Below are 16,618 nucleotides of genomic sequence, written 5' to 3'. Positions count from 1 at the left end.
TGCTTTCATATCACCTTTCTCACCATGGTCTCGTAACTCCTGCCCAGGTGATTGCGTGAGACTGTGTAAATTAAGATTATCGTGGACCACCAAAAGGATTGGTTTGTTTTGCCATCCACTAGGTTAAAATGAGCCCTTCCAGACATGAGAAAGAGTGGATCTCACCATCACCAAGGAAGAAGAACCAAGGGTGGAATTTGTCCTTTCAACTTGGGATTCCTGTGCTGAGAAGCTACTGGAACCAGGAAACTGGGAGAGAAAGAGAAAGAATGAGCTGTAACACTGAAGATGGCGAGAAGAGGTGACAGAGAAGTGGTGGCAGGAGAGACCAGCAGCAGAGACTGGCAGGAAACAGTGAGATGGGCTACCCGACCCACAGAGCAAGAAAGCTGAATGCCTTTGGGCAGGAGGATTGCAGGCAGAGTGGGGTGCCTCCTGGCACTTGAGAGAGCTAGGTTTTCTGACCCACGGAGCTAGAAGTGAGCGCCTTGGGGCTGAGGCTTACTAGTGGAGTGGGGTATCTTGGAGCACTTATCAGCAGAGCTAAAAGAGCTTTGTAACACTTGCCCAAGGAGGACAGAGGCCGAGGACCAGAGAAAGGCGTGCCTACGGGCATGGCTAAGAAGAGGCTGTCCTGATCGGGGAACTGTATCCTGATTATTCCTGATCCTAAATTGTAACCTGTTACTTCCCCAATAAACCCCATAATGGTGAGTATTGTCTGTGAGTTCTTTGCGGCCTTTGCAATGAATTATTGAACCCAGCAGAGAAGTAGAGAGTGCCATGGGAGGGATGGTTGATGTCAGAATTCATAAAGATGGTGGAGAGAGGAGGCATGTCTGACCTCCACCTCATGGGAACCAGCCTTGGCCTGTTGTTCTTGATTCTTCTTTCCCCTTTGAAGTTAGAGGAGGATAGACACCACTCTCATGCCATTCTTGCACCTAAGACTACTTTTTTCCTGCCAGATGCAACAATCCCAGGGTGAGGGATGCAGCTGTGAGAGGAGAATCAGGGGTGATCCCCATGCATGAGACTGTAATTATACACCTTGCAGTGTAGTGAGATACTTAATATGGCCCTTGTAGCCATAGTCTTCATAACTCCTACCAAATGACTGTGTGGGGCTATGCAAATGAGTGTTTGTGGCCCACCAAGAGGATTGGATAGCTTGCTAATAATGTAAATATGGTGCACGGCACCCTCGTGGGGTGGGGCCATGCAAATAAGGTGTATAGAACCTTACTGAGGGGATTCATCAGTTATGCCATCCAGCTGGGCTTAAAGACAGACACACAGAGAAGAGAGAGAGGAGCTGTGACACAGAATACAGCAAGAGACACCATTGCAAGATGGCAGGAACCAGGAAACTGGAGTAAGATGGCTGCGGTGGGGTTTGCTGACTCATGAAGCTAAAGAATTACAACAGTTGCCCTAGAGGGCCCCCAACAGCGCCTGGCAGCAGAAGTTACCCATCAGGGTCCAGTGGCCCAAAGCACCCAGCTGGGCATGGTGGCAGCAAGGCCACAACAGAGCCTGGTGGCAGAGGGGCAATAAGCTGTCCTGATCAAACAAATGTATCGTGAGTTGTTTCTGATCCTGATCCTTAGCTGTACCCTGTTACTTCCATAATCGGAAACCCTGGTCGTGTAGTGGTTAAGTGCTACAGCTGTTAACCAAGAGGTCGACAGTTCGAATCCGCCCAGCGCTCCTTGGAAACTCTATGGGGCAGTTTTACTCTGTCCTATAGGGTCGCTATGAGTCGGAATGGACTCGATGGCCCTGGGTTTGGTTTTTTGTTTGGACTTCCATAATAGAACACTGAACTAAGTACACTTTATGTGTTCTGTCAGATATTACAGCGAATTACTGAATCTAAAAGATGAGGAGAATACTGAGGAGAAGGGGAGTAGTTCGGGTTAAAGATTGATGGAGTGGTATAGCAGTTCAGTAAAGTTGGACATTTGGGACATCTTTAACCTCCCCCTCATTGGAACCACCTTTCTGCTTATCCTTATAAAAGAACTTATTCATTTTTTTTTTTTTTTTACCCTCCTAATAAATCCCGTAAATATGAGTGTTGTCCATGAATTCTGTGTGGCCACTGCAACAACTTATCAAACACAGCAGAGTAGACAGTGCTGTGAGTAGGGAGGCCGCTGCAGTTAAGAATCATGAAAAGGCTGGAGAGAGGGGATATGTCGCACCACCACCTCACAGGAATGAGCTTTGTACTAATCTTGATTCTTATCCCTAGTCTTGAAGTTAAACGATGTCTGAAACTAGAAGAATACAACTGGCTTCACAAACAGTATTACACTGGCCTTACCTGGATTTGCTGGAGAGTGCCACCAGGTCTGTCCTTTTACTGGGACTGACTGGAGAGAATGGCCAGTCTGATGTCTCCTAGGATTGGCTGTGGAAGTTGCCCGTTAACTGACCTTTACCCAGAATGACTGGGGGGACCTGCCTAGTCTAACTTTTACCTGGATTATCTGGGGAGCCCTGCTCAGTCTTGAGGACTGGTCTACATGAAAGACAAAAACACTGAGGATTTTGGGAGGGGCATTTTGATCACTGAGAGCCAAGAGGAGGAAGTGAGCTTGTCTTTTTGACATGAGGGCCTGAGACCCTCTCAGACCCAACTTAGAGAGCTGTAACACTTGGAGATGCGACAGCAGTGGAGAAAGTGCCTACAATGAGATGAGAAGCTGTGGAAACAAGTGAACATGGGTGGAGGCAGCAGAGTATAAAGGCAAGACCCTGGTCAAGACATGTTACACTCTAAGGTATGGGACACCATGAGAAAGGGGCTTCCCACAGAGGAGGGTGCACCACTAAGGGAGTTCTGCACGAGAACTGTTGTAAAACCAGGCTAGAGTATCTAGGACCATTCAAGAACTGGGTCTGTCCAAGAGATATCCTCAGGCTGGCCAGGAGAAGCAGGAAGCCACTGAGGAGAGGAATTGATAGCTGTAAAATGGCATGAACGTGACATCTGACTTCCTCAAACTTCCCAAGGAAGAAGGAGAATCAAGATCAACAGCCCAAGGCTGATTTCCATGATGCAGAGCTTAGACACGCCTGCTCTCTCTACCAGTTTAACCAATTCTGACACCAACCGTCCCTCCCGTTGCAATCAGTACTTTCTCTGCTGGGTTCAGTAATTCACTGCAATGGCCGCAGAGAACTCACATATAATACTCTCAATTGTGGAGTTTGTTAAGGAAGTAAGAGATTACAGTTCAGGTTCGAGAATGCTCAGGATAGAGCTCTTCCATCAGGACAGCGTCTTCTCAGCCTCTGCTTGCAGGCATGCCTCTCTCTGGCCCCATGGCCTATGCCCTCTTGGGCAAGTGTTACAAAGCTCTGTCAGCTCTGCTGATAAGTGCCCTGAGATACTCCACTCCACTAGTAAGCCTCAGCCCAAAGACGCTTAGCTGTAGCTCTATGAGTTGGCGAACCTAGGTCCACTAATTGCCCAAAGGCACCCTACTCTGCCAGCAAACCTCCTGCCCGAAGACACTCAGATTTCTCACTCTGTGGGCCAGGAAGCCCACTACACCATCTCCTGCCAGTCTCTCCTGCTGCCATTTCTCTGCCCCCCACAGGCTGTAAAATTTGTTCCTTGGTCTGATGAAATATAATTCAGTGGCTCAAATTGGTAAAGTATCTTTTGATCTAATCCTTTAATAGTCTTTTTGGCATTGCATCTGTCATGGGGTACACAAAGCCCAGTCTAGAGGAAGTATCTGTTCTTGTGAGGACCCTTTTGTAGCCACCTGGTGCCACCAGCATCATTGGTCCACTATAATCTACTTGCCAGCTGTGTATAAGGTCTTCCCCCCAAGAATCTCCCCTGTAGCCATCTGTAACTTCTGTCTTTCTTGTTAGCAAACAAAGCGGTCCCTACTGACATTTTGTACCTCAGAGGGTGTAAGAGGGAAGTGTCTAGATTCAGCCCATGGTAGCATTGCTGCAGCACCCTCAGGTTTGCTCATTTCATGGACTCAATTGGAAAAACTGTTCAGGATCAGGAAGCTTGTAGGCAGATTCTCCCTTCTTCAGTGCAAGACAGCTCTCTCAACGCCTCTCCAGCATGCAGGGTTCTTCTTGGCCTCCTCAGGTTAAACTTCTCTCTCAGCCATCAGGCTGGCCTCTGCCCTGCGCAGACCAGTCTTACAAAGATCTTTTAGATTTGCTGATAAGTACCCAGTGATGTTACAGCTCCCTGTCTCCTGGGTCTGATAGGTTTTCAGTGCAGGGACCATGGGTTCAAAAGACTCTTTTTCTTCTTGGTAGAAGATTCTCTGGGATTCATTCTTTTTATAAGCCTTTCAGTATGGCAAAACTGACCAATCCCCTCACTAGGTTTCCATATGCCTCATTTGCAAAATCCCACCCCAAAAGGGGTTTCATGGACCTTATTTGCAGCACAGTGAATTAAATATGACCTTGGTAGTGTAGTGGTTAAGAGTTCGGCTGCTGGAGGTGGGGCCAAGATGGTGGAGAGTCAGATGCTTCCAGTGAACCCTCTTACAACAAAGACCCATAAAAACAAGTGGAACAATTATATTTATGACAGGCTAATATCCCTGAACATCAAAGGCAACGTTAGAAAAAAGACTGAGCGGCAGGATGAGGGAGAGACAGTTTAGAAGCGGAGAGGAGTTGCTGGACCTGAATCTCCGGGATTCCACAGGCACTATTTCAGGAGCGGCTGCGGCAGGCTGGTACTAGCGTTTGGCTGCAGTTACCTCAGGGAGAAACAGCCAGCCGCACAGCCTACTCACACGTCTGGAACCAGAGAAGAATGGTGCTCTCAGCAAAAGCTAAGTACTTGCATATATTTTACCGCGCTCCGGCCCCCAAGCTGGCTTCAGTGATTGCTGATTTCCCTGGAACTGAGATAGATCTCGCTGAGTGTCCTGAGCCATTCTCTCGGCTTTGGAGTAGGAATAAATCCACAACTGGGGGGAATGATAATTTCCCAGTGCCACTAACCTGGGGAGCTCAGGACAGAAGTGGCACCTGTACAGGCATAAATGGTCCATGGACTTTGAATACCTTTCCCCTCAGCATAGACCTGGGTGGGCCTTTTTCAGGAGAATACACCCTGGTTAGCAGACTGCAACTGTTTCAGCTGTGCGGTGGAGAGCTGGATGTTTGATGTTTGACACCACGTTACCTATTAAACAGGGTTCTCATTTATCCATATGAGGGGCCTAAATAGTGGTGGCTCCACTCAGGTCACCCAGCCACCCGTGACAGGGCTCCAAGGATAACTGGTACCTCCCAGTCCATACAACCAAAAGCATTGGATTCCCATGGTCTGTCTGCAGAACCTACACACCTATATGCCCTAGAAAACAGGAACACGCTTTCCTCAGAGACACTCAGAGGATGGTTCTCATCCCCCTGCCTTGTTCAGAGTGTGACCCCTGCTGCAACCAGATACTGGAACCTACACCAATCACCCCTGCCTTTCGAAGACTGTAGGACCGAGCCTGTACCACACACTTGATGACCAGCTACCTGGACACCTGAGCTGAATCCATAAAATGAAAGTGAATGGACTTCTGGTCCAATATACCTGATAACAGCTCTAGGCATCTGGTGACAGGAGTTCAGAGCTTCAAAGGCAAAAATACTCAAGCTAGCTCACTCAAGCGACCCATTTGGGCATATCAAAACAAAACAAAGCAAGAAACTAGGATACCCTAAGCAAACATAAAATAAACTAATAAAATAATTTTAGATGACTAGGAAACAACAGTCAGTATCAAAACACATAAAGAAGCAGACCATGATCGCATCAGAAAGCTCTCAAAACAAAGAATCAAGGGATCTTCTGGGCGAAAGTGCATTCCTGATATTACCGGATGAAGAATACAAAAGATTAATATACAGAACTCTTCAAGACACTAGGAACGAGATTAGGAAGGAGATCAGGCAATACGCAGAAGAAGCCAATAAACACACAGAAGAAGCAGTTCAAGAAATTAAAAAGGTTATTCAAGAACATAGTGAAAAATTCAATAAGCTGCAAGAATCCATAGACAGAAATCAGAAATTCAGAAGATTAACAATAAAATTACAGAATTAGACAACTCATTAGAAAGTCAGAGGAGTAAAATTATCAAGTGGAAAGCAGAGTTGGTGAGATTGAACACAAATCACTTGGCACCAATATAATTGAAAAAAATCAGATAAAATAATTTTTTTTTTAATGAAGAAATGTTAAGAATCATGTGAGACTCTATCAAGAGAAATAACCTATGAGTGATTGGAGTGCCAGAACAGGGAGGGATACCAGAAAATACAGTGATAATTGTTGAAGATTTGTTGGCAAAAAACTTCCCTAATGTCATGAAAGATGAGAAGATATGTATCCAAGATGCTCATCGAGTTCCACATAAGGTAGATCTTAAAAGAAAGTCACCAAGACATAATATGATCAAACTTGCCAAAACCAAAGATAAAGGGAGAATTTTAAGAGCGGCTGGGGATAAAAGAAAAGTCAACTACAAAGGATAGTCAATAAGAAAATGTTCAGACTACTTGGCAGAAACCATGTAGGCAAGAAGGCAATGGGATGGCTTATATGAAGCATTGAAGGAAAAAAACTGCCAGCCAAGAATCATGTATCCCGTAGAACTATCTTTCAAATATGAAGGTGAAATTAGGATATTTCCAGATAAACAGAACTTTAGGGAGTTCGTAAAAACCAAACCAAAACTACAAGAAATACTAAAGGAAGTTCTTTGGTTAGAAAATCAATAATATCAGATATCAACTCAAGACTAGAACACTGGACAGAGCAATCAGATGTCGACTGAGATAGGGAAGTAACAAAAATAAATCAAGATAAAAAAGTTCAAAACAGGGAAACAGTGATATTATTTAAAAGAAGACAACGTTAAAACAATAAAGAGGGACTAAAATATAGTCATAGATCTTTCATATGGTGTGGAAGACAAGGCGATATAAACAAATAAAAATTAGGTTTAAACTTAGAAAAATAGGGGTAAATATTAAGGTAACCAACAAGGATAGTAACAATCCTACTCATCAAAATAAAATACAAGAAAAAAGTACAGACTCAGTAGAAACAAAACCAGCAATGAATAAGAGGAAAAAACAATAATAAAAAAAAAACTACTCATCCCAAAAAATTAAGTGGGAAAAAGAAACTGTTAGCAACATACAAAAAAAAAGACAGCAGAAAACTCACACGTATCCATAATTATGCTGAATGTAAATGGACTCAATGCACCAATTAAGAGACAGAAGGTGGCAGAATGGATTAAGAAACAGGATTCCTCTATGTGCTGCCTACAAGAGACACACCTTAGACTTAGAGACACAAACAAACTAAAACTCAAAGGATGTAAAAAATATATATATCAAGCAAACAACAATCAAAAAAGAGCAGGAGTGACAATATTAGTTTCTGACAAAATAGAATTTAATTTTAAATCCACCACAAAGAATAAGGAAGGACACTATATAATGATTAAATGGACAATGTACCAGGAGGATATAACCCTAATAAATATTTATGCACCCAGTGACAGGGCTGCAAGATATGTAAAACAAACTCTAACAGCATTGAAAAATGAGATAGGCAGCTCCACAATTATAGTAGGAAACTTCAACACACCACTTTCAGTGAAGGACAGAATATCTAGAAAGAAGCTTAGTATACACACGTAAGATCTAAATGCCACAATCAGCCAACTTGACCTCAGACATACACAGAACACTCCACCCAACAGCTGCCAAGTATACTTTCTTTTCTAGTGCACATGGAACATTCTACAGAATAGAGCACATATTAGGTCATAAAGCAAGCCTCAGCAGAATGCAAAACATCGAACTTTTACAAAGCATCTTCTCTGACCATGAGGCCATAAAAGTAGAAATCAGTAACAGAAAAAACAGGGAAAAGAAACCAAAAACTTAGAAACCGAACAATACCCTGCTCAAAAACGGCTGGGTTATAGAAGACATTAAGGATGGAATAAAGAAGTTCATAGAATTCAATCAGAATGAAAACACTTCCTATCAGAACATTTGGGACACAGCAAAAGCAGTGCCCAGAGGTCATTTTGTATCAATAAATGCAAACATACAAAAAGAAGGTCCAAAATCAAGGTATTATCCTTACAACTTGAACAAATAGAAAGAGAGCAACAAAAGAAACTTCAGGCACCAGAAGAAAACAAATAATAAAAATTAGAGCAGAACTAAATGAAATAGAAAACAGAAAAACAATTGAAATAATTAACAAGACCAAAAGCTGGTTTTAAAAAAAAATTAACAAAATTGATAAACCATTGGCCAAAGTGAAAAAGAAAAGAGGAAGCAAATAACTCAAATGAGAAATGAGATAGGCGATATTACAACAGACCCAACTGAAATTAAAAGTCATATCAGATTACTACGAAAAATGGTACTCTAACAAATTTGAAAACCTAGAAGAAATGGATGAATTCCTAGAAACATACTACCTACCTAAACTAGCACAAACAGAGGTAGAACAACTAAATAGACCCATAACAAAAGAAGAGATTGAAAAGGTAATAAAAAAACTCCTGACAAATAAAAGCCCTGGCCCAGATGGCTTCACTGCAGAGTTCTACCAGACTTTCAGAGAAGATTTAACAGCACTACTGCTTAAGGTATTTCAGAGCGTAGAAAAGGATGGAATACTCCCAAACTCATTCTATGAAGCCAGCATATCCCTGATACGAAAAGCAGGGAAAGACACTACAAAAAAAGAAAATTACAGACCTATATCCCTCATGAACTTAGGTGCAAAAATCCTCAACAAAATTCTGGCCAATAGAATTCAACATGTCAAAAAAATAATTCACCATTGCCAAGTGGGATTCATACCAGGTATGCAGAGATGGTTCAACATTAAAAAAACAGTTAGTGTAATACATCATATAAATAAAACAAAAGACAAGAACCACATGATTTTATCAATTCATGCAGAAAAGGCATTTGATACAGTTCAACACACATTCATGATAAAAACTCTCAGCAAAATGAGAAGGAAAATTCATCAACATAATAAAGGGCATTTATACAAAGCCAAGAGCCAGCATCTTCCTAAATTAAGAGAGTTTGAAAGCATTCCCCTTGAGATCGGAAACCAGACGAGGATGCACTTTATCACCACTCTTATTCAACATTGTGCTGGAGGTCCTAGCCAGAGCAGTTAGGCTAGGAAAAGAAATAAAGGGCATGCAGATTGGTAAGGAAGAAGTAAAAGTATCTGTAATCTCAGATGACATTATCTTATACACAGAAAACCCTAAAGAATCCTCAAGTAAACTACTAAAACTAATAGATGAGTTCAGCAGAGAATCAGGATACAAGATAAACGTACAAAAATCAGTTGGATTCCTCTACACCAACAAAAAGATCATCAAAAAGGAAATCACCAGATTGGTACCTTTTACAGTAGCCCCCAAGAAGATTAAATACTTAGGAATAAATCTTATCAGAGATGTACAAGAGCTATGCATAGAAAACTAGAAGATGCTACTGCAAGAAACCAAAAGACTTACATAACTGGAAAAACATACGTTGCTCATAGATAGGAAGACTTAACATTGTAAAAATGTCTATTCCACCAAAAGCGGTCTTTAGATACAATGCAATTCCAATCCAAATTCCAACGACTTTTTTAATGAGATGGAGAAAGAAATCAACTTCATATGGATGGCAAGGAGGCCCTGGATAAGTAAAGCAGTACTGAGAAAGAAGTACAAAGTGGGAGGCCTCACTCTACCTGATTTTAGAACCTGTTATTCCGCCACAGCAGTCAAAACAGCCTGGTACTGGTACAACAACAGATACACAGACCAATGGAACAGAATTGAGAATCTAGACGTAAATCCATCCACATATGAGCAGCTGATATTTGAAAAAGGCCCAAAGTCAGTTAAATGGGGAAAAGACAGTCTCTTGCTGGCATAACTGGATATCCATCGGCAAAAAAATAAAACACAACCTATACCTCACACCATAAATCAAAGTGGGTCAAAGACCTAAATGTAAAATCTAAAACGATAAAGATTGTGGAGAAAAAATAGGGACAATGCTAGGCGCCCTAATACATGGCATAAATGGTAGACAAAACATTACTAACAATGCAGAAAAAAACTAGATAACTGGGAGCTCATAAAAATCAAACACCTATGCTCCTCCAGAGACTTCATCAAAAGAGGAAAAAGATTCCCTACAGACTTGGAAAACGTTTTTAGCTGTGACGTTTCCGATCAGCATCTTATCTCTAAAATCTACATGCTACTGTAAAATCTCAACTACAAAAAGACAAATAACCCAATTAAAAAACGGGCAAAGGATATGAGCAGACACTTCACTAAAGACAACATTCAGGCAGCTAACAGATACATGAGGAAATGCTTATGATCATTAGCCATTAGAGAAACGCGAATCAAAAGTGCAATGAGATTCCGTCTCACTCCAGCAAGGCTGGTGTTGATCCAAAATACACAAAATAATAAATGTTGGAGAGGTTGTGGAGAGACTGGAACACTTATACAGTGCTGGTGGAATGTAAAATGGTACAACCACTTCAGAAATCGGTTTGGCACTTCCTTAAAAAGCTACAAATAGAAACTACCATATGATCCAGCAGTCCCACTCCTTGGAATATATCCTAGAGAAATAAGAGCCTTTACACGAACACATATATGTACACCCACGCTCACTGCAGCACTGTTTACAACAGCAAAAAGATGGAAGCAACCAAGATGCCCGTCAACAGATGACTCGATCAATAAATTATGGTATATTCACACAATGGAATACTACACATCAACAAACAGCAATGATGATCCGTGAAACATTTCATAACAAGGAGGAATCTGGAAGGCATTATGCTGAGTGAAATTAGTCAGCTGCAAAAGGAAAAACAGTGTGTGAGACCACTATTATAAGAACTCGAGAAATAGTTTAAACAGAGAAGAAAATATTCTTTGATGGTTACGAGAGTGGTGAGAGAAGGAGGGGAGTTTTTACTAGATAGTAGATAAGAACTATTTTAGGTGAAGGGAAAGACAGCACACAATACAGAAGAGGCCAGCACAACTGAACTAAACTAAAAGCACAGAAGTTTCCTGAATGAACTCTCTAATGGCCAGCGTAACAGGGGATGGGGTTTGGGGACCATGGTTTCAGGGGACATCAATGTCAATTGGCATAATAAAATCTATAAGAAAACATTCTGCATCCCACTTTGGAGAGTGGCATCTGGGATCTTAAGTGCTAGCAAGCGGCCATCTAAGATGCATCAATTAGTCTCAGCCCACCTGGAGCAAAGGGATTGAAGAACACCAATGACACAAGGTAATTATGAGCCCAAGAGGCAGAAAGGAGCACATAAACCAGAGACTACATTAGCCTGAGACCAGAAGAACTAGATGGTGCCTGGCTACAACCCATGACTGCTCTGACAGGGAACACAACAGAGAAGCCCTGAAGGAGCAGGAGAGCAGCGGGATGCAGACCCCAAATTCTCATAAAAAGACCAGATTTATTGGTCTGACAGAGACTAGGAGGACTTTGGAGGTCATGGCCCCCAGACCTTCTGTGAGCCCAAGACAGGTACCATTCCCAAAGCCAACTCTTCAGGCCTGGATTGGACTGGACTTTGGGATAGAAAATGATACTTGTGAAGAATGAGCTTATTCGATCAGGTAGACACATGAGACTATGTGGGCATCTCCTGTCTGGAGGGGGGATGAGAGGGGAGAGGGGGTTAGAGCCTGGCCGATGGACACGAAAAGAGAGAGTAGAGGGAAGGAGTGTGCTGTTTCATTAGGGGGAGAGCAATAGGAGTATATAGCAAGTTGTATATAAATTTTAATATGAGAGACTGACTTGATTTGTAAACTTTCACTTAAAGGGCAATAAAAATTGAAAAAAAAAAAAAGTTCAGCTGCTAATTAAAAGGTCAGTTTGGATCCACCAGCTGCTCCTTGAAAACCACATGGGGCATTTCTGCTCTGTCCTGTAGGGTCACTATGAGTCGAAATTGACTCAGTGGCAACAGGTTTGGTTTTTTGGTTAGCCCTAGTCCTTCAGACTCTGTACTACACAATGGTTGTAATCGTGACCAGTTGTGGTGGTTGGTGTTGCTCGTTAGCTTGGCTAGGCCATGATTTCCATTATTGTGTAGCTGTCTTCAATTTTGTAATCTAACGTAATTACTCTCCATTTGCTGTGCTATAAATCCTTAGGTCTATATGTTAATGAAGCAGGATTAGTATGGGGTGTATCTTGAATCACAGCCTTGCAGGAGGGCGTGGCTCAGATTACACCCTTACTCAAGTCACGCCCTTTCCTGGGTGTGGTCTGTATATGTATGTGGGTGTTCTGGTGGCAGGCTCTCTCACTCTGCATCTGAATCCTGTGTTCAGCTCATCATCATCCTATATCTGGTTCTTGGGAGTTGAGCCAGCGACTGGCTGTCTGACCTTTAGATTCTGGTATTTACCAGCTTCTGCAGCCCCGTGGGCCAGCAGCCTATTGTCTGACCTGATTTGCCATCTTACACAGCCCTGTGAGTCAAAAACGTGTCATCTGACTTGCTGATTTGGGTTCATCAGCTCCTGCAACCACGTGAGGCAGAAGAAGACTACACTTGATCCACGGATTTGGGACTTGCCAGCGTCCAAAATTGTGTGAGCCATTTCCTTCATACGGTTTGTGAGCTCTGTGAGGCATTGCAGTCAATTACAGAACGCAGAGACGAGAGGAAGAGTACTGAGAGGAGCGGGAGTATTTGATATTAGAGATAATGGAGTGCTACAGCAATTTGGAAACACTGGACATTTGATACATACTTAACCTCGCTTTTTTCTCACCCTGAAAAAAAAATTACTCATTTACCTTTACTCCTCACATTCTTTACCCCAGCCCGGCAACAACGAATTCATCAGCAAGCCTTCCCTTCTTTCAAAATGTATCCCCATTTCCTCTACCTCTTGCCTGTTCTTGTTGTTCTTAGGTGCCATCAAGTCAATTCTGACGCATAGTGACCCTAGGTACAACAGAAACAAAACACTGCCTGGTCCTGCGCCATCCTCATAATCATTGTTATTCTTGAACCCAGTGTTGCAGCCACTGTGTCAGTCCATCTCATTGAGGGTCTTCCTCTTTTTCCCCGACCCTCTACTTTACCAAGCATGATGTCCTTTTCAGGGACCGATCCCTCTTGATAACATGTCCAAAGTGTGTGAGACTTACTCTCACCATCCTTGCTTCCAGGGAGCATTCTGGCTGTACTTCTTCCAAGACAGATTTGTTTGTTCTTTTAGCAGTCAGTGATATATTCAGTATTCTTCGCTAACAACATAACTCAGAGGTGTCAATTTTTCTTTCGTCTTCCTTATTCATTGTCCAGCTTTTGCATGCATATGAGGTGATGAAAACACCACGGGTTGGGTCAGGCACATCGTGGTCTTCAAGGTGACAGTTTTGCTTTTGAACACTTTAAAAAGGTCTTTTCAGCAGATTTGCCCAATGCAATGTGTCTTTTGATTTCTTGACTGTAGCTTTCATGGGTATCGATTGTGGATCCAAGTCAAATGAAATCCTTGACAACTTCAGTCTTTTCTCCTTTTATCATGATGTTGCTTTTTGGTCCAGTTATGAGGGTATTTGCTTTCTTTATATTGAGGTGTAATCCAGGCTGAAGGCTGTTGTCTTTGATCTTCATTAGTAAGTGCTTCACCTCGTTTTCACTTTCCACAAGCAAGGTTGTGTCATCTGCATAATGCAGGTTGTTCATGAGTCTTCCTCCAGTCCTGATGCCCATTCTTCATATAGTCGTGCTTCTCGAATTATTTGCTCAGCATACAGATTGAATAAGTATGGCGAAAGGATACAGCCCTGATGCATACCTTTCCTGACTTTAAACCATGTAGTACCCCTTCTTCTGTTTGAACAACTGCCTCTTGATCTATGTACAGGTTCCTCAAGAGTACAATTAAGTGTTCTGGAATTCCCATTCCCCACAATGTTATACATAATCTGTTATAATCCACACAGTCAAATGCCTTTGCATAGGCAATAAAATACAACCCTGTCATAAAAAGCACTTTTCACAATTTACAGCTACTTTCATTATGGCTTCCCTTGCTTTTCTTCAGTAGTTTATCAGGCTACAATGTAGAATTCATAAACATAAGGAATATGTTTTTGTGTTCACATTACCATTACTGTACCAAAACCCGATGTTGTTGAGTCGATTCTGACTCACAGCAACCCTATAGAACATATTAGAACTGTTCCCCGTAGAGTATCCAAGTAGCGGCTGGTGGATTTGAACTGTTGACCTATTGGTTAGCAGCCTTAATGCTTAACCATTGGGCCACCAGGGCCCCACCTTTACTTATATATGTGTGAAAATTGTTTTCTCCCAAATGTCACATTCTTCATTCTTTACATACCCAACTATTCCTGGTGATTAGTAGTCTTTCAGGAAGAATTTGTGGAGTGAATGAATCTGTTCTTCACCAGCTGGGATCAGGAAGCCTTAGAACCTGTGTGTTCTGCGGGTCACAGTGACTTCCTTTTATTTTACATTCTCTGAATGTTTTCAAGGCCTTTTTAAAGAAGCAGCGAAGTCTGTATTCATTCATTATGTATTATCTAACCTTGTTTCTATACTAACCCGTTTTACTATTGGGTTGTTTATTTTACTGTATTTTTTCCCCTTGTGCAATGAACATTAAGCATGGTGTTTTATTTACACTCATATGAGAGGATTGTCACTGAAGATCCACGTTACTGCAATGTATTTTTTAAAATGGCTTCATTGCAAATCAAAACAATGGAATGATTCACTGTTCTCTTCTTTCCTAGAAATCTGGAGAGTTGATGATCATCTCTTTGGGCACTCGCAGAACGAAAACAGGGTGGACAGACAGGAACAGTGCTCTGAACGTAACGCGTTGGAAAATATTGTTAATTGGCAAAAAAATCAGTTTCCTTTAAGGGAAAATCATGGTATGTTTAACTTACATGGAAAAGCTGTGAAATCAAATTTAACTTTAACGGTACTCAACCAGAGCAGAAGCAATGCGATAAAGAGCTCTGCTGAGCTTAATGGAGATGAGAAAACCTTTCTCAATGCTGACCGAGAACAACGTTATACTGAAGTGAAATTCTGTGAGAGTCAGAAATCCAGTAACACTAAATGCCAACTCATTCAGCATCAGAAAACTCACAAAATAAAGAAACCATGTGTACGCAGTACATGTAAGGAAGCCTTCATCAGGAAGTCTTTCCGTACGGAGCATCAGATCATTCATACAAGAGAGAAACCGTATAGATGTAGTGTATGTAGGGAAATCTTCTTTAAAAAGTCCAAGCTCATCGAGCATCACACAACTCACAAAGGACAAAAACCATATAAATGCACAGAATGTGGCAAAGCTTATTACTGTAAATCACATCTCAAGAAACATCAGGAAATTCATATGACAGAAAACCGTCATATATGTAGTGAATGTGGAAAAAGTTTCATCCATAAAGCAAGTCTCACTCTTCATCAGCAAATTCATACTGGAGAGAAACCCTATATATGCAGTCAGTGTGGAAAAGGCTTCATCCGGAGGAATGATCTCACTGTTCATCAGCGAACTCATACTGGAGAGAGACCTCATATATGCAGTCAGTGTGGAAAAGACTTCATCCATAAAGTTAATCTCACTTTTCATCAGCGAACTCATACTGGAGAGAAACCCTATATATGCAGTCAGTGTGGAAAAGGCTTCATCCGGAAAAATGATCTTACTGTTCATCGGCGAACTCATACTGGAGAGAAACCCCATATATGCAGTCATTGTGGAAAAGGCTTCATCCAGAAGACAGATCTCACAATTCATCAGCGAACTCATACTGGAGAGAAACCCTATGTATGCAGTGCATGTGGAAAAGGCTTCATCCGGAATACAAATCTCACCATTCATCAGCGAACTCATACTGGAGAGAAACCGTATATATGTCATGAATGTGGAAAAGGCTTCAGCCAGCAGGGAATTCTTATTACTCATCAGCGAACTCATACCGGAGAGAAACCCTACATATGCAGTGAATGCGGAAAAGGCTTCATCCATAAATTTGATCTCGCTGTTCATCAGCGAACTCATACTGGAGAGAAACCCTATATATGCAGTACATGTGGAAAAGGCTTCATCCGTAAAAAAGATCTCACTGTGCATCAGCGAACTCATACTGGAGAGAAACCCTATATATGTAGAGAATGTGGAAAAGGCTTCACCCAGAAGGGAAATCTCATTACTCATCACCGAATTCATACTGGAGAGAAACCCTATGTATGTGGTGAATGTGGGAAAGCCTTCAGTCAGAAAATATGCCTCATAGGACATCAGAGATTTCACACAGGAATGACTCCCTTTTTATGCAGTGAATGTGGAAAATTTTATTCTCAGAAGTCAAGTCTCATTTTACATCAGAAAATTCACACAGGCGAAAAACCCTTCAAATGCGGTGAATGCGAGAAGGCCTTCGATAAGAAGCCAAAGCTCATTGTACATCAGAGATCTCA

General features: G+C 41.9%; 2 protein-coding genes across 2 annotated transcripts in view; both read left to right on the top strand.

Moving 5' to 3' along the window:
- LOC126086053 (zinc finger protein 613-like) overlaps positions 1–16,618 on the top strand; it is a 178,171-nt gene that overhangs the window by 89,108 nt on the left and 72,445 nt on the right. The gene's annotated exons all lie outside the window — the stretch shown is intronic.
- Positions 1–16,618, top strand: part of LOC126086038 (zinc finger protein 432-like) — a 45,771-nt gene that overhangs the window by 27,950 nt on the left and 1,203 nt on the right. The window contains 1 exon segment of the mRNA XM_049902022.1: positions 14,911–16,618. Coding sequence (XP_049757979.1) covers positions 14,911–16,618 — 1,708 coding nt within the window.

This window comes from Elephas maximus, chromosome 11, assembly GCF_024166365.1.
Source record: "Elephas maximus indicus isolate mEleMax1 chromosome 11, mEleMax1 primary haplotype, whole genome shotgun sequence".
Taxonomy (NCBI): Eukaryota; Metazoa; Chordata; class Mammalia; order Proboscidea; family Elephantidae; genus Elephas; species Elephas maximus.
Note: the sequence above shows the minus strand (reverse complement) of the source record. Positions and strands in the feature narration are given on the sequence as shown.